Source organism: Megalobrama amblycephala, linkage group LG19 (assembly GCF_018812025.1).
Source record: "Megalobrama amblycephala isolate DHTTF-2021 linkage group LG19, ASM1881202v1, whole genome shotgun sequence".
NCBI lineage: Eukaryota > Metazoa > Chordata > Actinopteri > Cypriniformes > Xenocyprididae > Megalobrama > Megalobrama amblycephala.
Window position 1 is genome coordinate 265,780 of NC_063062.1, and position 19,309 is coordinate 285,088.

The 19,309-nt window shown below is 39.7% G+C and overlaps 3 protein-coding genes across 4 annotated transcripts; 2 read left to right on the forward strand and 1 right to left on the reverse strand.

Annotated features, from left to right (window-relative positions):
* Window positions 1-2,549: 2,549 nt before the first annotated feature.
* Window positions 2,550-3,766, forward strand: lg19h15orf48 (linkage group 19 C15orf48 homolog). Its single transcript, XM_048168171.1, has 5 exons — window positions 2,550-2,722; window positions 2,849-2,908; window positions 3,004-3,092; window positions 3,267-3,327; window positions 3,623-3,766. The coding sequence occupies exons 2-5, from the start codon at window positions 2,867-2,869 to the stop codon at window positions 3,689-3,691; spliced, it is 261 nt and encodes an 86-aa protein (XP_048024128.1). The 5' UTR covers window positions 2,550-2,722; window positions 2,849-2,866; the 3' UTR covers window positions 3,692-3,766.
* A 1,917-nt stretch (window positions 3,767-5,683) lies between these two features.
* On the reverse strand, window positions 5,684-12,929 carry slc30a4 (solute carrier family 30 member 4). The gene is made up of 8 exons (XM_048168747.1): window positions 12,763-12,929; window positions 12,023-12,478; window positions 11,802-11,948; window positions 9,905-10,058; window positions 9,315-9,513; window positions 9,122-9,227; window positions 7,850-7,984; window positions 5,684-6,934 (listed from the first exon to the last, which is right to left on the reverse strand). Exons 2-8 carry the CDS (start codon window positions 12,390-12,392, stop codon window positions 6,780-6,782), a joined length of 1,266 nt encoding a protein of 421 aa, XP_048024704.1. The 5' UTR covers window positions 12,393-12,478; window positions 12,763-12,929; the 3' UTR covers window positions 5,684-6,779.
* A 1,707-nt stretch (window positions 12,930-14,636) lies between these two features.
* bloc1s6 (biogenesis of lysosomal organelles complex-1, subunit 6, pallidin) lies at window positions 14,637-18,550 on the forward strand. 2 transcript variants are annotated; one of them, XM_048169307.1, is made up of 6 exons: window positions 14,637-14,816; window positions 14,950-14,998; window positions 15,172-15,310; window positions 15,549-15,636; window positions 15,701-15,787; window positions 18,174-18,550. In XM_048169307.1, exons 2-6 carry the CDS (start codon window positions 14,968-14,970, stop codon window positions 18,300-18,302), a joined length of 474 nt encoding a protein of 157 aa, XP_048025264.1. In that variant the 5' UTR covers window positions 14,637-14,816; window positions 14,950-14,967; the 3' UTR covers window positions 18,303-18,550. The 2 variants fall into 2 exon arrangements, with proteins under 2 accessions (XP_048025264.1, XP_048025265.1); XM_048169308.1 differs by having other exon boundaries at window positions 14,639-14,816; window positions 15,187-15,310.
* The last annotated feature ends 759 nt before the right edge of the window (window positions 18,551-19,309 follow it).

Genomic DNA, 19,309 nt, shown 5'->3' on the forward strand with positions numbered 1-19,309 from the left:
GAGTACAAAATGAAATGTCATGAGAAAAAAAACTCCTAACTGGTCCAAAAATAGCATTTCTTGAGTTTTTGCTGACTGCTGTTGAGTTTGGGGTTTGTGAAGCTCTCAGTAAAAGCTACTGTGAAACAATATGTTGTGTAAAGTGCCATTAACTAACCCTAACGGTATTGTAATGATATTGACATTTGACTTTTGTTTATTATAATGCATAACTTTATACCTTTTAAAATACTGATAAAAAATATGAAATGAAATACTGTTAAAAAAACATGTCCTATAGAAGACTAATATATAATTTCTGATATATACTGCCCTCCAAAAGTTTGGAAACACCCCTGGCAAAGTGTGATTTTGGACAATATCAGCATAAATCCATATCATTTTTTGGTGCAAATACATTAAAGTAAATTGACATCATCATTGAAGACCAGCAATAATAATTTTCATTTTGATTACATAATAATGGCAATATGCCCCTTTGCCAGCTGTGATGCTGGTTACTGGTTTAAACTTGGCCCAGGTTTGGGTCAGCACACCTTAATAGCTTCAACAACTGATTGCCAATTAAGTTTGGAATACAATGAACCAATTATAACCCAGTTTAGGTCAGATAGCTGCTAATGGTGGATATTTTGATGAATCGAAAATTATTATTTTTTCTATGTATAAACTGTTTATATAATAAAATATATTTTCTTAGTTTGTGTTGTCCCTTATCAGTGCAAAATTATCACAAATTAAAAAGGATTCATGCCAATATGGTCCAAAACACCACTTTTCTAGGGCGTTTCCAAACTTTTGGAGGGCAGTGTAGATAATAAAATAATTAATTTTGGGCTAGACCGTTAATGTAGCTGATTAAATGAACGAGCTATATGCACAAATAAAAACAACCAATAGCGCGTGTATTCACTCGGTTTGTAAACAGAACCTTGAAATAAAATCCAAAATGAAGGTTTTTCATTATTTATAATATCATTGAAATAAAAACTCACAGCTCGATAAACCGCCGCAGATTCTCCTCAGACGACCAACCGTCAACATTTGAAATTTAAAAAGGCGCCTTTTTGAGATGTGACGTGGTAAGCAGAAGAACAATGTAAGTGACGTCATTCACACACATAACGGAGAAATGCCAGTGAATGTTGTTAGAAACTTGTTGAAACGTGTGTTTGCTGAGATATTATTCGATTGTGCTAGAGTATAGTATGGAGCCCGTTTACGCCACATAAGAACAAAACAAATCATGCTTTGGTAAGTCTTAATTATGGCATGTTCCCCCGGTTTCACAGACAACATAAGCCATGGACTAAAATGATTGTTTGATCTGTTTTAAAGATAAGGTAGGTCATTTTCGGAGAGGATAGCGAGCTAGCTTTGAATGAAGATCCCACACTCCCTTCAGAGCGCCTCCAAAGCCACGCCTCCTCCTAAACACACGAACATTACAATAATAATGAACATAAACAACTTTACGAGCACTTTCCTGTACACCTGACTGCTGCAGATTCATTTCAGAGTTGATGGTGTTGCCATTGAAACACTTAAATTCGAGTCACGAACCGCTCCGAGTGTCACGGGTTATTTTTCGGCAGTTATGAAAGCAGCAGAAGCTTGATGTTTTGGTTCAGGAGGAACTGTAATGAGCGGCTGCAGTTTTGTTTGGCGTCTGTCTTAACTCTGATGACGTGTGAGACGCGCTGATGACGTGTGATGTCTGCGCGAACACGGTGCGCAAAGGTATGTAAATACATACGTTGACAGGCAGGTAGGACATCCTATTGTAGCCCTCGGAACGAGGGATATGATTGGACAAACATTTTATGGTCCTTCGCCTTCCACAGACAATATGTAGAACACCTAATTTAATGCTTGCTATCGGGATGTGAAGAGACTTTCAACCAGTATAACAAAACAATGTTTTTGAAGCAACTGAAAGCAACTTGGACATATTAAAATATATCAATGACATTGTTTTGTCTTAAAACGCACACCAAGGCACGTTTATAGAAATCTAATTACCGGTATTTAAACTAATGCCTAATCCTGGCTTAATCTAACCCCTGTCTGTGAAATCGAGAAAATTGAAATTATGACATTTTAATCTCATAATTATGATTTTAATTTATTTTTTGTTTAATCTCATAATGACTTGGTACGTCATAATATGTCAAAAATGACTTTTTAATGGGTTAGTTCACCCAAAAATGAAAATTCTGTCATTTATTACTTACCCTCAAGACCTTCGTTAATCTTCAGAACACAAATTAAGATATTTTTGATGAAATCCGATGGCTCAGTGAGGCCTGCATAGCCAGCAATGACATTTCCTCTCTCAAGATCCATTAATGTACTAAAAACATATTTAAATCAGTTCATGTGAGTACAGTGGTTCAATATTAATATTATAAAGCCACGAGAATATTTTCGGTGCGCCAAAAAAAAACCCAAAATAACGACTTATTTAGTGATGGCCGATTTCAAAACACTTAAAGTCATAATTTCTACTTTCTTGTGTTTTGTGAGGCAGATTGACATTGAGTCCAGCAGAGGGCGCTGACAGCACAGCTGCGGTCATCATAGTTTCAGTATGAAGGTGAAGCGCGTGAGATGGGTGTGTATGTGTGTGTGTGGGTGTGTGTACGTGCCATCAAACCCGTCTCTATTGTGGTATATAAACAACAGTCAGAATGATGCTGCATCTTCAGCACAACTTCAGCAGGTCAGTTCACTCTCTCCATCACCACCATCATCATCATCATCATCATCATCACTGATGTATTTGTTCATCTGTGACTCTGAGACACTCTGAATGGAAAATAATCATTTTGAATATTGTTTTCTGTAGGAAGCCTCACTGTGAAAGATGTTCGGAGGGTTTGTTCAGATGCTCAAGAAAAGGAAGGAGGTGAGGAAGACTTATCATCATCATCATCAGCAGCATCTCCTCTGGATTATTACATGACTACACCTGTTTCACTTATTTTTCTTGAATTTTTCTAGTTAATTCCTTTGATTGGGTTTGTCGGTTGTGCAGCACTTGGAGCAGCGACAGCCTCGATTTACTTCTTACTGACCAAACCGGACGTCATGTGAGGAACTTTATCTTTATTATGGGGTTATTAATAATAATGTTTAATTAATTCATCAGTGTGGTTAATAATAAACATTATTATTAGTCAATATAAAGTGCTGAACTCGGCTACTTAATGTTTTACTAGTTACAATATGAAATAATATTCAACATATAATATTGACTTTCATAGTTTAAACAAGACAAGAAATCCAGAGCCATGGGAGATGCTCGATCCATCGAAACCACAGAAGGTAAACGACTTTATTGTTCATAATGTGTGTTTCATAGATCAGGACTGACGGGTTGTGTTGATTTTAACCACTTGTGTGACAGTAAAGTCAGTAATTTAATGCTGGTTAATGTTTAATTTAAGATCTGGAGCTCAAACAGAAGAGCAACGGTCGTGTTCGATTCCCAGTGAATGCGTGAGCTGATAATAGAAATGCTTTTGGTTTGAAGCATCAGATAACATCAGATGAAGGAAGATGAGGAACCTGATGAAAAGTAATAAACACGAGAAACATTAACCGATCTGTTTCCTTTCAGCTGATGACGATTAACCAGCAGTGGAAGCCGGTGGAGGAGCTGGAGCTGGTGAAGAAACTGACCAAATGACCTCTGAATGTTCATGATTAACTGTAAACCTGCACTGTACAAATCACTCAAAACTTAAATAAATTAATGACAAGATTCTGCTGCTGTGTCTTTCTTTTATTTGTTGCAGATGAATTCATGCTTGCGTTCGTCTCACAGCCAAACTTTACTGTTTCCTTCAGACAAAACAAGAGAATAAATCAATGTCGGCGGTTACATTAAAATCTGAGGAGGAAACACTGATGCACTTCCTGCTTCCGTCTTCATGATGGAGAAACAAACGTTCGTCTCTGACCTGAAGATCCTGGTTTCATTCACAGAGTGTGTGTGTGTGTGTGTGTGTGTGAGGAACACAGATCATGTTATTATACTTTGTTGAGAAACTCACTGCATCATCATGAACATTCCCATCAGCCCACATTCTCCAGCCACATGTCTGAGCTTGTTTGTTTCTGGCTGTACAATGTGTGTGTGTGTGTACGTGACTCAGTGTTCTGTGCTGATGTCGCCCATCATGTGACCAGGAAGTGTTTGACAATGAGCTCTAATGTGTCACATGTCTATAAATGAACCATCTTGATGAAAGTATGAGGGAAAGTGTTTTATGTGCTGTATTTTCATCACCCTTCAGTCGCTTTTAAAACTTGTTATTCGTCATGTTTATATCTCACAAATCTGACTTTTTTTCTCATATTGTGAGATATAAACACATTTAAAGTGACTTTATCCATGTAGGTTGTAATTTATTTTGTTTGTGAATGTAAAAGGTCTGCAAAAGTTCAGACAAATGGAGTTTTTGTCTCCTAAAAGAAAGAAACGAGTCGTCAGTAATTCAGTCTCCAGTGAACCTGCGTAGGTTTGTAACTAATTTGCATAATCCCCGCCTCTGGTCTTCATTGGCTGAACAGTGTCTCTTTGCCCCGCCCTCAATCACTGTAGTTGTATCTGGAAGAGTTTGGTTCGTGTTGTTCATGTCGAGAAGACGCAGACTGGGGCGTCTGACCAATCACAGCAGAGCAGCTCGAACGAAGCATTTCAGACACTGAGAGAAAAGAGCTGATGCTGCAGAGGATGAGGAAATAATATGTGCCACGCATGACGTAATCATGTTGGAAAGGTCGCGTGTGATGTAGTCGGAAAAAATCCATCTCATTTTCTCCTTTCTTGTTGTTTTACCTTTATTTGTAAAGGCCGTTTGACTTAGTCTTTGCATGTTCGCTTTGTAAACACTGGATTGGTACTTCCGCCTACGTCACGTGTGACCTTTCCAACATGATTACGTCATGCGTGGCGCATCACAGAGCAGTGCAAGATGAGCATTTGTGGTTAAAAAGTATATCATTTTTATTTTTTTTTGTAAATGTCTGATGGTTTCTCTAGATAAGACTCTTATTCCTCGTCTGGGATCATGTAGAGCTCTTTGAACCTGCACTGAAACTGACATTTGGACCTTCAACCCGTTGAACCCCAGTGAAGTCCACTATATGGAGAACAATTTTCCTCAAAAACCTTCATTTCTTTTCCACTGAAGAAAGAAAGACATGAACATCTTGGATGACATGAAGGTAAATTATCAGGAAATTTTAATTCTGAACTGAACTAATCCTTTAAGAGCCTTTAAAATAATATAATAAGGCACTTAATTGTTACTTTTAATGCAAAAAAAGTGTTAATTGTGAGATTAAAAGTCGCAGTTGTCTTTTTTATTCCAAGGCGGAAACAAGCTTCCAGTGAAATTAGTGTTTTGTTCAGTAACTCATTAAAACACTTAAAATCCCGTCCGTCTCCTTCATCGCGTCCTCGAGTGACACTGAACTCACGCTTAAGAAACTCTTTGTAAGTCTCGGTCCATGAAGATCATCACCAAGCAACAGCAGCTTTCACACGCCTGTTCCTAAGAGACCGCATCACATCGCTGTGATGTCATCAAATCACAATACATCATCCTTAAAGACCTTCAGCAGAGAAAAACAGATGTTTCTTCCTCAAGAACCCGTGATTCAGAGACAGAACTCGGCATTTAAAATGTATTTATTTCAAGTTATCAAGCGCTTCAGCAGTCAGTGTAAATCCATGATGCTCTCAGACACAAATACTGCAAACATAAAGAAAACACAGATGCAAACCATCCAAAGCCTGACATTCGGTTTCAAAAAACAAAACGGTACTATATTAAAAAAAAAAAAATTAAACAAAACCGTAAAAATAATAAAAAGGCATAATGGCCAAATACTGATGAGAGGCACTGATAGTTAAATAATAATTATATCTGCATCTTGAGGAATAAAGAAATCAAATAAAAACATAAAAGGAAGATTGTGTTGTTCGGTTCTGATCATGTGGCACACAAACATCTGCAGGAAATCCTTATAAATGTCTGAAATGCACAAAACTACAGTGTTACAGTGAAGATGAGAAACGACCGTCTGTCCCGTCAAACTGATTGTCCGTTCATGGATGAATTCTGAAAACGCGTGTCGGACGAGATGCGGACACACACTGAGCGCGTGCGGATTATTCCAGTGCTGTGAATCTCATGAAAGCTGTTCAGCTCATATTCACCCCAAATAATCTAAACGAAATTTTCTTGCATTTTTAGCACACCACCAAATTAAATGTGAAAAATTAAATATATTATTTAAGTTGCACTGCCTTTAATTTAATAAAAATTAGATTTTTTTTATTTGCAAGATGACCATGAGAATTAAAGTGGAAAACATGCTGTGATTAAAATAATGTCATGTTCCACAAAAAAACACAGCTCATGGAAAACAGATTTGTTTTGTCTAATTTTGTGGTTTAATGCGAGCCGTTCTCATGAGATTCACTCCAGAACACACAGACGCACAAACATAAAAGCGTCTCTCGGTCTGTCGACGTTCCTCAGTGACAGACAGAGTCCCAAAACTACCGTTCCTCTGTGTGCACGTCTGTATTAAAGGTTTATCAAAATGAGGTCAATATTCATTATAGAAAAAACTAGACAATCATTAAAACCCTGCTGGGTCGACACGTCAGTTTACCCGTCTCTCTCTCTCTCTCCTCGCGTGTGTGTGTGTGTGTGTGTATGTGTAGTGAGACCGCGAGAGAGAGAGAGGCGGATGAGCGTTCAGGCACTGGATGTGAGGCAGTGTGTGCAGGACTGTGGCGCCCCCTGTCTCTGCGTCTGCAGCTGCACCGTACAGTGTGTCACGCCGTGTGACGTCATCAGCAGCCGTCGTGCGTTCGCCTGCACTTCCTCCCAGTTACCCACAATCCCTGGCACTAAACACACACAAGGAGGCAGATGCAAAAAACATTAGTCCAACAGCTGCATAAAGGATTAGTTCACTTTCAAATTAAAATTTCCTGATAATTTCCTCTCCTCCATGTCATCCAAGATGTTCATGTCTTTCTTTCTTCAGTGGAAAAGAAATGAAGGTTTTTGAGGGATTTTTCTCCATATAGTGGACTTCACTGGGGTTCAACGGGTTGAAGGTCCAAATGTCAGTTTCAGTGCAGCTTCAAAGAGCTCTACATGATCCCAGACGAGGAATAAGAGTCTCATCTAGAGAAACCATCGGACATTTTCTAAAAAAATAAACATTATATACGTTTTAACCACAAATGCTCGTCTTTCACTAGCTCTCTTCTTCTTCTTTTCTATTAGAATTCCAGCAGTGTAGACACTGCTAAGTGTGTTACTGCCCTCCACAGGTCAAAGTCTGAACTAAACTGTCATATTCAATATGCTAGTGCAAGTATATAACAATTAGTTCAAACTTTGACCTGTGGAGGGCAGTAACACACTTAGCAGTGTCTACACTGCTGGAATTCTAATAGAAAAGAAGAAGAAGAGAGCTAGTGAAAGATGAGCGTTTGTGGTTAAAACGTATATAATGTTTATTTTTTTAGAAAATGGCTGATGGTTTCTCTAGATAAGACTCTTATTCCTCGTCTGGGATCATGTAGAGCTCTTCGAAGCTGCACTGAAACTGACATTTGGACCTTCAACCCGTTGAACCCCAGTGAAGTCCACTATATGGAGAAAAATCCCTCAAAAACCTTCATTTCTTTTCCACTGAAGAAAGAAAGACATGAACATCTTGGATGACATGGAGGTGAGGAAATTATCAGGAAATTTTCATTAGAAAGTGAACTAATCCTTTAATCTGAGCGGCGTTTGAATCAGGGACTCACCGAGCTGCAGGTGAACGATGGCTGCGGTTTTGTCGGCCGTCAGAGCCCAGAGTTTCAGCTCCTCCACACACTCCACGTGCTGCAGCTTCAGCAGGTCCGCTCGGATGCCAGACACGTCCACATGACGCGGAACGCCTGCACACGCAAACACACGTCAATGTGTGACAGACTCAACACGGAGACTCAGATGAGTGTCGTTACACCGATCAGGCATAACATCATGAGCACCTTCCTAATATTGTGTTGCTTCTAAAACAGCCCTGACCCGTCGACTCCTCTAGACCCCTGAAGGTGTGCATCTGTAGATGTTAGCAGCAGATCCTGTAAGTCCTGTAAGTTGTGAGGTGGATCCTCCATGGATCGGACTTGTTTGTTCAGCACATCCCACAGATGCTCCATTGGATTGAGATCTGGGGAATTTGAAGGCTCAGACTCGTTGTTGTGCTCCTCAAACCATTCCTGAACCATTTTTGTGCATTATCCTGCTGAAAGAGCCACAGCCACCAGGGAATACCGTTTCCATGAAAGGCTGTTCATGGTCTGCAACAATGCTTAGGTAGGTGGTACGTGTCAAAGTAACATCCTCATGGATGGCAGGACCCAAGGTTTCCCAGCAGAACATTGCCCAAAGCATCACACTGCCTCCGCCGGCTCGCCTTCTTCCCATAGTGCATCCTGGTGCCATGTGTTCCCCAGGTAAGAGACGCACACGATCAGACCAGGCCACCTTCTTCCATTGCTCCGTGGTCCAGTTCTGATACTCACTGTTGGCTCTTTCGGCGGTGGACAAGGGTCAGCATGGTCACCCTGACTGGTCTGCAGCTCCATACGCAACAAACTGATGCATTCTGATAACTTTCTATCAGAACCAGCATTAACTTCTGGAGCAGTTTGAGCTACAGGAGCTCGTCTGTTGGATCTGACCACACCTCGGCCGCCCATGACCCTGTCTCCGGTTCACCACTGTTCCTTCCTTGGAGCGCTTTTGATAGATACTGACCACTGCAGACCGGGAACACCCCACAAGAGCTGCAGTTCTGGAGATGCTCTGACCCAGTCGTCTAGCATCACAATTTGGCCCTTCTCAAACTCCCTCAAATCCTTACGCTTGCCCATTTCTCCTGCTTCTAACATCAACTTTGAGGATAAAATGTTCACTTGCTGCCTAATATATCCACCCACTAATGAAGAGATGATCAGAGTTACTCACTTCAGCTGTCAGTGCTCATGATGCCTGATCGGTGTGTGCAGACAGTCAGTCAGGTGTCTCACCCTCCAGCAGGATGATGCCGGTGTCTCTGATGATTTGGAATGTGCTGAACAGCACCAGCACGGAGAACAGGTACGTACAGATGGGATCCGCCAGCTTATACTCCGGCTAACACACACACACACACACACGTCATCAGCTGCAGGGCCGTGTTATTATTTACAGTAAAGCGTCTCAAATCATCAGCGGTCGTACCTTAAACCTGACGATGTACGCGGCGATGAGCACACCGATGCTCTGGACCAGATCGCCCAGAGCGTGGATGAAGGCCGCTCGCACCGCCAGACTGCCGTGACCCCGCTGACCCTGGCCTTGACCCCGCCCTTGTGACCCGTGAGAGTGGCCGTGGCCGTGTGAATGAAGATGCCCCGACTGATTGAGGAGGAAGCCCATCCTGCACAAACACACACATTCATTGAGCAGCGACTGACAAGTGATGAACGAATCAAGCCCATCATTAGGTGTGGACGTTGAACCTGAACAAAAGCCGTTTACGAGCCACAGCCATAAAGTCACATGAATTAAACCGACAGTAAAGCATCAGATGAGCAGGTGACTCTGAGCACAGAGAGTTTTCGCTGTACGTTCATCTTGTAGTTCAGACTTCATGTGTAAACATTAAAATTCAAAAGGAACATCTAACTGTAGAGAAGAGGAGGCACATGTTCTCTTGTGACTCTCATCCAGCCGTAAACATGTAAGTGTGTGTGTGTGTGTGTGTGTGTGTGTGTGTGTGTGTGTGTGTGTGTGTGTGTGTGTGTGTGTGTGTGTGTGTATTCACTCACAGCAGGTTGACGGCGACGCCCACCGCGGCCGTGATCAGCATCACATCTCCGTCGATGGTGAAGTCCTGATGAATCGTTCTCTGTGCGGCTTCGTTCACCAACACACCCGTCAGAATATAGATCAGCAACACACTAATACCTGCTGACAACACCTCTGAACACACACACACACACACACACACACACACACACACACACAGTGAGATGAGCTTCACACCTGCAAGATGCAAGACACACACTAGGGCTTTTCACACTGTGCTTAAAGGATTAGTTCAGTTCAGAATGAAATTTTCCTGATAATTTCCTCTCCTCCATGTCATCCAAGATGTTCATGTCTTTCTTTCTTCAGTGGAAAAGAAATGAAGGTTTTTGAAGGATTTTTCTCCATATAGTGGACTTCACTGGGGTTCAACAGGTTGAAGGTCCAAATGTCAGTTTCAGTGCAGCTTCAAAGAGCTCTACATGATCCCAGACGAGGAATAAGAGTCTTATCTAGAGAAACCATCGCTCATTTTCTAAAAAAAAAAACATTTATATACTTTTTAACCACAAATGCTCGTCTTGCACTGCTCTGTGATGCTCCACGCATGACGTAATCATGTTGGAAAGGTCAAACGGCCTTTACAAAAAAAGGTAAAACAATGATGTCGGACGATTTTGAAGTTGGAGGAGAAAATGAGATGGAGTTTTACCGCGGTACTTCCTCCTACGTCACGCGTGACCTTTCCAACATGATAACGTCATGCGTGGAGCATCACAGAGCAGTGCAAGACGAGCATTTGTGGTTAAAAAGTGTCTTTTTTTTAATAAAATGTCCGATGGTTTCTCTAGATGAGACTCTTATTCCTCGTCTGGGATCATGTAGAGCTCTTTGAAGCTGCACTGAAACTGACATTTGAACCTTCAACCCGTTGAACCCCAGTGAAGTCCACTATATGGAGAAAAATCCTGGAATGTTTTCCTCAATGTGTTTCCACTCTGGTATGTCCGAACTGTTTGCATTTTATTTTATACGCATTATCTTTTTATTCTTTTAATTCCTTTTTTCCAGTTTTTATTTAATTTTTAATGTATTTTATATCTTTTATGTATCATCTTGTTATTTCTGACTTTTAATGCATTTTAAATCTTGTTGTCTGGCTGAAAGAGCTGGAAGAATTGGGAAGTAAGCATTTGTGATTAGGTAAAAATTTTGGTAAATTTGGATAAGGGGACAAACCGTGATGACTCATGCGGTACGAGGAAGGGATTTCTAAGGGGAAGATCCATTTAGATTCGCTCTGACGGAAAACACAAAACTCCCTGAAACTTCCTAGCGAAATCCTCTGTTATTTCTAGTTCTTATGCGTTCCATTTTTATTATTATGTATTTGACTCTTCTTTATGTGAAGCACTTTGAATTACCATTGTGTATGAAATGTGCTATACAAATAAAATTGCCCTGCCTCAAAAACCTTCATTTCTTTTCCACTGAAGAAAGAAAGACATGAACATCTTGGATGACATGGAGGAGAGTAAATTATCAGGACATTTTAATTCTGTACTGAACTGATCCTTTAAAGTTGGCGTCGTCTTTTCTTCTCTATCGTGTCATATCCGAGTGAAACGCTTCGCAAACAAGAACAAATGTAGGGCGGGGCTTTGATTTTGTCTGTGAGGAATTGATTGGATGGTTGTGGTTTGCTATTGGTGGATCTCATGTGAGTGACAGGTTGCCCCGCCCCCATAAAGCATAAACAGTTTCATCGTTTACATCGTTGAAAATGTCAAATGGTGTCGGTTTTGATCAGATTGTGAAGAAAAGAATTGTTAACCCTGGGTTAAAGATGAGCAATGCAACCCTAGGGTTAACTAGCTCAAGTGTGGAAAGCCCAAATGTTCAGAGACGAGGACGAACCGAGCCGATGGAGGCCGAAGGTGAATCTGTAGGTCGGTGGTTTTGCCGAGAGCCAGAGCGCCAGCAGCGACACGACGATCCCGATCAGATCCGTCAGCATGTGCAGCGCGTCCGTCATGATGGCCAGACTGTTGGCCACGTACCCACCTGAAACACAAAACCCACTGACTGAAGCCAACCGCAGACGGGCCGCACGACCTCTGCGGCTCACCGGCGCTCACCTATCAGCTCGCCGATCATGAACAGGAAGTAGAGCGCCGCGGCGAAGCCCAGCTTCCTCATCACCTTCCTACGTTTGTCGCTCTCTCTGCTCCTGCGGCAGCCGTCGCACGCGTCCGCCGTCACCAGACTCGACGAGGAGCCCAGCAGGGAGTCGTCGTCGTCCACCACCAGCGTCGTCGTCCCGTTGGCGGCGGCGGGGAACTCGTCCGCCTCTCCAGACACCACCACCTTCAGCTGGCTGAACTTGGGCGTCTCGTCGTCCTCCAGGTCGTCAGAGAAGTCGAAGGCCGCCGTGTCGCTCAGGTGCCAGCTGTCCGTCGGCCGACGGAACGCCGACCTCACGCGACCCATCAGGCCGGAGCCGGACATCTGTGGGAATCTGTAGTGACAGAACAGCTTCGGTGAGGGAATAACTGACCGCTGCGCTCTGTCTCATGGGGCGGCACTCCAGTTACCTGCAACACAACCAGATTACCTTCAGATTCACAGCGACAAACAGGAAACAGCATCAAATATGAGACACAGTGACATAAAGCAAGACAATAGTGAACTCAATTCGGATTCAATTCAGTTCAATGTGGCAAAATTCGACAGTTAGAAGTGAAATGAAGTCGAATCAGCTTTAAAGAACAGAGAGTTTCAGCATTCATCAGTGTTTGGTCACATTCAGTCGCGTTCATGTTTATCTGGACAGACTGTCAGCGAACAACACTGAAAACACGTGATTAAGAGAACAAACCTTCCTAAACTCTGCCGAGTGCTGGTTCCGTCCATTGCGGTGTGAGTTCGGGCAAATCTCTGAGTCTCGGTGCCTGTGTGTGTGAGAGACCGTGTGTGTGTATGAGAGAGAGTGTGTGTGTGTGTGTTTGATGTTAGCGCGTCCACTCTGTGCTCGTTCCAGTGCTACTGCTGCGCGCGCGCATTCAAACTTCACATCCATGCACAAAATTAACATTATATTATATTATATTATATTATATTATATTATATTATATTATATTATATTATATTATATTATAGTCAAGTCACCTTTATTTATATAGCGCTTTTTACAATGTAGATTGTGTCAAAGCAGCTTTATATTGATAACTGGTACATAATTTGGCTGCACAGCAGCTCTTAAAGAATAGTGTCAATGCAGGCAGATCAAAGCACTGTTGAATATCAAATGTCAAGTGTCCCCAACTAAGCAAGCCAAAGGCGATTATATTATATTTTATTATATTATATTATTATCACCTCTTTAGCACATTTCAACAATGTAAAAAAAAATGTACATAGTTTCCTGCTTTTATTATTATTATTATAAAATTGTTACAGAGACATCAAAATACAATATATTACATCAAATATGTAACAAACAAAAGTACACTAGAGGGGACTTAAATAAAATCTAGGAAAAAATATTGAAAAGTTTACAAATTTTTAAAGTTTTAACTGCTTTTTGTTTCAAAGAATATCGTATAGAGTCAATATAATGTTCAAATTCTCTCTTGAAAGATATAAAACAGGGTTTTTGCAAGAAAACTTGAATTTATGAATATGAAACATTTCCATTAAAAGTATAAAGTTTTTTATATAAATCTGGTTGCGCTTGTTTCTACAATTCTCCATATGACCAAATTTTATTTATTTTTATTAGACGTTAAGACATAACATAGAACAATTACACTTTTAACATGACGTCCAAAAAGATGCTGCATTTAAAGAAATGCGTTTACATTGCACAAGGAAAAAATAAATACAATAAATAAAATAATAACCAAAAATATTAAATAAATAAAGAAAAAATACCAGTTCAATTTTCAAGTAACTTCAATTCTTTGGCAAATAAAAGTGTATCTCTACATTTTTTGTTATCAATACATTGGAGAGACTCAACATACAAATAAAAATCAATCATAAAGACCTTCAAACAGGGTTTTCCTGCTTTTGTTCTTGGTGGCTATAAGGCTCAAATGATGTCATTTAAAGGAACAGTGCATTATTTATAGAAAAAACTGAGGGACGCGCACAAATCATAAAATATTTACAAAAAAAATAAGGTTTATTGTGAATAAATAAATCTTATGTAAACAGGGACACACATATAATCCTGAAAATAGTATATGTTTGAAAAAAAATATATAACTTATTTTGTGATATTTTAGATGCAAATGTCATGTTGGTTAACACGGACATGTGAAATTGGCTATGTAATAATGAAAAATGATTAAAAATAGTATGCTAATCTTCAAAAAAAGCATTTTATCATATATCATGTTAAAAAGAACACTTGTTAATAACTTTAAGCTTTGGAAACAGACTTTTTTGGCACCCGTTTCGTATGTGTGTGTCGTTACTGGAAGATTAAAATTCCTAGTGTGTCCAAGCTCACTTGACAATAAAAATCTTTCTGATATTATATTATATTATATTATATTATATTATATTATATTATATTATATTATATTATGTTATATTATATTATATTATATTATATTATATTATATTATATTATATTATATTATATTATATTATATTATACTCTATGAGTCGTTCAGCCAATCGGAGGCGTCGCTCAGCGGCATGTGATTGAAGGCGGAAGTGCTCTCAGAGTGGCAGCACGTCGTGTTTTTACAGTCTCTGTGGTCACATGAGCAGCGGTCACATGATGTTTGTGAGCTGCTCCTGGAAACATTTTCACTATCACATTCTGGTTTGCTAACCGCCATTAAATCCAAAAGATAAAGAAGAAGAAGAAGGATCACATTCATCACGTGGGAATACAACAGGAATGATGTGCTCGAGAGGGTTCGTGTTCACTAGTGCAGATGTGATCATCAGTGACGTACACACGATTACTGTGCTTTATGAGGAATATGACTGTGTGTGTGTGTGTGTGTGTGTGTGTGTGTGTGTGTGTGTGTGTGTGTGTGTGTTTCAGAGGCTGCTGGTGAGTGTGATGATGATGATGGACAGACCGGAGGAGGAAGGTGAACACACACAAGACTCTCACACCTTCTCTTTTGCTTCACTGAGTTATGGAATGAAAAGTGCTTCATCAACTTAATTTACATCTGTTTTTTTGGACCAAATTTCACATTCATAACTTAATGTTGACTGAAGCTTGTGATATTTGCATTTGAATGAAAGTGCATGTATGAAGTTAATGTGTTTGCAGTGTGTCATGTGATGGAGGACGTCATGTGTGTGGATGAACAGACCATCCAGCGACTGACGGACGGATTCATGTCTCACTATCTGCCGGAGCTGAACGCCTCCAAACAAACCCTGCAGGAACTGACGTATGATCATGCTATCTGTATGAATGGAAAATAATGCATGAGATACTGTATCCCACAATGCAACATGCTCCACTTGACCTTCCATTTCCAGTGTGACAGGAAGTCAGAGCAACTGTAATTTCTAACACAAATGATCTGGTTTATGACACACGAGCACTGAATTCAGTAAATGAGCTCCATTGTTTGATCAGACTGCACTACTGTACTATAGTAATGCTTTATTTTTACTTTCTTCTAGACAAAATCAAGTTATTTTGCTGGATACGCTGGAGCAAGAAGTCACGAAATTCCGCGAGTGCAACGCCATGATTGATCTGAATGCACTGGTGAGTTTTAATCGCGCGATTTTCTCGTAAAAACGTCGTCAAACTGACAGCTGATGTGTTTCAGTTCACAGAGGCCAAAGTTTATCACAGCAAACTGGTGAACATTCGCAAAGAAATGATCGTTCTGCACGACAAGACGACCAGACTAAAGGTTTGAACGTGGACACTTTTGTAGCTTCATGCTTTACTGCTTTTCTTATTTTTATGTAAGCTTGTTTCTGCCAGGGAATAAAAAAAGGTAATTGCCAATTTTTACATCATAATTCTGACTTTTTTCTAAAAATTGTGAGATATAAACTTACGATTACAATAAAAAAGTCAGAATTGCAAGATATAAACTTGATTACAAGAAAAAAGTGAATTGCGAGATATAAACTTGCGATTACAAGAAAAAAGTGAATTGCGATTATAACTTGATTACAAGAAAAAAGTCAGAATTGCGAGATTTGCGAGATAAACTTGCGATTACAATAAAAAAAGTCAGAATTGCGAGATATAAACTTGATTACAAGAAAAAAGTGAATTGCGATTATAACTTGATTACAAGAAAAAAGTCAGAATTGCGAGATATAAACTTGCGATTACAAGAAAAAAGTCAGAATTGCGAGATATAAACTTGCGATTGCAAGAAAAAAGTCAGAATTGCGAGATATAAACTTGCGATTACAAGAAAAAAGTCAGAATTGCGAGATATAAACTTGATTACAAGAAAAAAGTCAGAATTGCGAGATATAAACTTACGATTACAAGAAAAAAGTCAGAATTGCGAGATATAAACTTGATTACAAGAAAAAAGTCAGAATTGCGAGATATAAACTTGATTACAAGAAAAAAGTCAGAATTGCGAGATATAAACTTGATTACAAGAAAAAAGTCAGAATTTCGAGATATAAACTTGCGATTACAAGAAAAAAGTCAGAATTGCGAGATATAAACTTGCGATTGCAAGAAAAAAAGTCCGAATTTCGAGATATAAACTTGATTACAAGAAAAAAGTCAGAATTGCGAGATATAAACTTGATTACAAGAAAAAAGTCAGAATTGCGAGATATAAACTTGATTACAAGAAAAAAGTCAGAATTGCGATTATAACTTGATTACAAGAAAAAAAGTCAGAATTGCGAGATATAAACTTGCGATTGCAAGAAAAAAAGTCAGAATTTCGAGATATAAACTTGATTACAAGAAAAAAGTCAGAATTGCGAGATATAAACTTGATTACAAGAAAAAAGTCAGAATTGCGAGATATAAACTTGATTACAAGAAAAAAGTCAGAATTGCGAGATATAAACTTGATTACAAGAAAAAAGTCAGAATTGCGAGATATAAACTTGCGATTGCAAGAAAAAAAGTCAGAATTTCGAGATATAAACTTGATTACAAGAAAAAAGTCAGAATTGCGAGATATAAACTTACGATTACAAGAAAAAAGTCAGAATTGCGAGATATAAACTTGCGATTACAAGAAAAAAGTCAGAATTGCGAGATATAAACTTACGATTACAAGAAAAAAGTCAGAATTGCGAGATATAAACTTACGATTACAAGAAAAAAGTCAGAATTGCGAGATATAAACTTGATTACAAGAAAAAAGTCAGAATTGCGAGATATAAACTTGATTACAAGAAAAAAGTCAGAATTGCGAGATATAAACTTGATTACAAGAAAAAAGTCAGAATTGCGAGATATAAACTTGCGATTGCAAGAAAAAAGTCAGAATTGCGAGATATAAACTTGCGATTGCAAGAAAAAAGTCAGAATTGCGAGATATAAACTTGCGATTGCAAGAAAAAAGTCAGAATTCAAGTTCAAGTTCATTTATTTGCCTGCACTGCCTGCACATTTAAAACAGCCACAAGACTGACCAAAGTGCTGTACATTAAAATCAAACCGTAAACAAATAAAACAATAAAAAGAAACATGAATTTAAAACCAGAGAGATAACAGATAAGCAAGACCATAATACAATGTAATAAGAATGGGATATTAGAAGGCCAGAGCAAACAAGTGTGTTTTTAGAAGAGACATAAAAACGGATATGGATGGTGCCACTCTAATCTCAAGCGGTAGACTGTTCCATAGCCGAGGCCCAACCACAGAAAAATCCCCAGAAAGATCCTCTCTACGTTTTAGTCTGGACTGAGGAACAAAAAGTAGATTCTGATCACTGGATCGTAGACTTCTAGTGGGAGTATAAAAATGCAACAGCTCAGAGAGATAACTAGAGGCTTGATTATGTAAAGATTTATTCACCAGTAAGAGAACTTTAAAATCGATTCTCACTTGAATAGGCAGCCAATGAAGGGCTCTCAGTATAGGGGTGATGTGGTCACATTTGCGGCTATTTTGACGTAATCTAGAATTGCGAGATATGAACTTATGATTACAAGAAAAAAGTCAGAATTGTGTGATTTTCATTTTTATTCTGTGGCAGAAAGCAGCTTCCATAGTTTACTCTGGGTTAGTAAGCTTTGACGTTTCACACTGAGACGGCAGATCAAGAGTTGAGAGAGGCTGATGTGTGAATGTGTGTGCAGAAGCGAGCGCTGAAGCTGCAGCAGCACAAGCAGAAGGAAGATCTGGAGCGCGAGCAGCAGAGAGAGAGAGAGCTGGAGCGAGAGAAACGCCTCATCGCCAAACCCGCCAAACGCACTGGCGACTCCTGAACCAACGCCACACACACTGAGCATGCTCAGAGCACAGCCCCGCCCACTGCCTGCAGACTCCGCCCCTGTCCAGTTTAAATAAAGCAGCATTGATCAGAAACACAGATCTGCTGCGGCACCTCTCAAATGTGCTGAATTCTCGGATGATTTTCAGAACTAAATGACTCTTCATCATCATCATCATCATCATCATCTTCATATCCCAGTGTGTTTCTGTTCAGAAAAATAATAAAAAATCTGTAATAAAAGTGTTGGTGTGCTCTTAATGACTTTCATTAAAGGTGACCTATAACGACCCTTTCACAAGATGTAATATCAGTCTCTGGTGTCTCCAGAATGTGTCTGTGAAGTTTCAGCTCAAAATCCCCCACAGATCATTTATTATAACTTGTCAAATTTGCCCCTATTTGGGTGTGAGCAAAAACACGCCGTTTTTGTGTGTGTCCCTTTAAATGCAAATGAGCTGCTGATCCCGCCCCCTTTCCAGAAGAGGGCGGAGCTTTAACAGGTCAACAACAACAAAGCTGGAGAATCTCACGCAGCCAAAATGATGAAAGTGTTCAGCCTTACATTGTTCAAACCGGAGTCGACACTGATGGAGAGACTCAGGAAGAAGTTACAACTTTTAGACGTTTCTGAATGGTTAGTGGATAAATTGATGTAGTTGCTGTGGAGTTGATTCAACTCATCCACTAGCATGTGCCGTCATGTTCATCTTTTGTGTTGAATTGACCCTCGTTTGTGAAGCAGTCCGGCGTAAAATGACGGCATTTACAAAAACAACTCTTCCTCTTCTCTAAAGCAGCCCAACATGGCCCCGCCCCCTTTGTTGTGTGTTCTCAGGGGCGGGGTTTATGTAAATTTTAGGGTTTGTGATGTCACAACCCGGAAAGAAGCTTGTTTTAGTCCCTATCAGCGTTGAACTTTGAGCGTCGTAACTTTGCAGATGTTGTTTATGCTCAAACAGCAACATTACACACTAACTAAAATTAAAAAAGTCAAATCAT

What these genes read in the sequence shown, in the direction of transcription:
- lg19h15orf48 (XM_048168171.1), top strand. Translation starts at nt 2,867, where the DNA reads ATGTTCGGAGGGTTTGTTCAGATGCTCAAGAAAAGGAAGGAG. An exon ending in TGCTCAAGAAAAGGAAGGAG is followed by an intron (nt 2,909 to 3,003) that starts GTGAGGAAGACT and finishes GAATTTTTCTAG; the next exon opens with TTAATTCCTTTGATTGGGTT. An exon ending in ATCCATCGAAACCACAGAAG is followed by an intron (nt 3,328 to 3,622) that starts GTAAACGACTTT and finishes GTTTCCTTTCAG; the next exon opens with CTGATGACGATTAACCAGCA.
- slc30a4 (XM_048168747.1), bottom strand. Translation starts at nt 12,392, where the DNA reads ATGTCCGGCTCCGGCCTGATGGGTCGCGTGAGGTCGGCGTTCCGTCGG. An exon ending in GGCGTCGCCGTCAACCTGCT is followed by an intron (nt 9,514 to 9,904) that starts GTGAGTGAATAC and finishes GTGTTTGTGCAG; the next exon opens with GATGGGCTTCCTCCTCAATC. An exon ending in CATCGTTCACCTGCAGCTCG is followed by an intron (nt 6,935 to 7,849) that starts GTGAGTCCCTGA and finishes GTGTGTGTTTAG; the next exon opens with TGCCAGGGATTGTGGGTAAC.
- bloc1s6 (XM_048169307.1), top strand. Translation starts at nt 14,968, where the DNA reads ATGATGATGATGGACAGACCGGAGGAGGAAG. An exon ending in CAAACCCTGCAGGAACTGAC is followed by an intron (nt 15,311 to 15,548) that starts GTATGATCATGC and finishes ACTTTCTTCTAG; the next exon opens with ACAAAATCAAGTTATTTTGC. An exon ending in TGATTGATCTGAATGCACTG is followed by an intron (nt 15,637 to 15,700) that starts GTGAGTTTTAAT and finishes GATGTGTTTCAG; the next exon opens with TTCACAGAGGCCAAAGTTTA.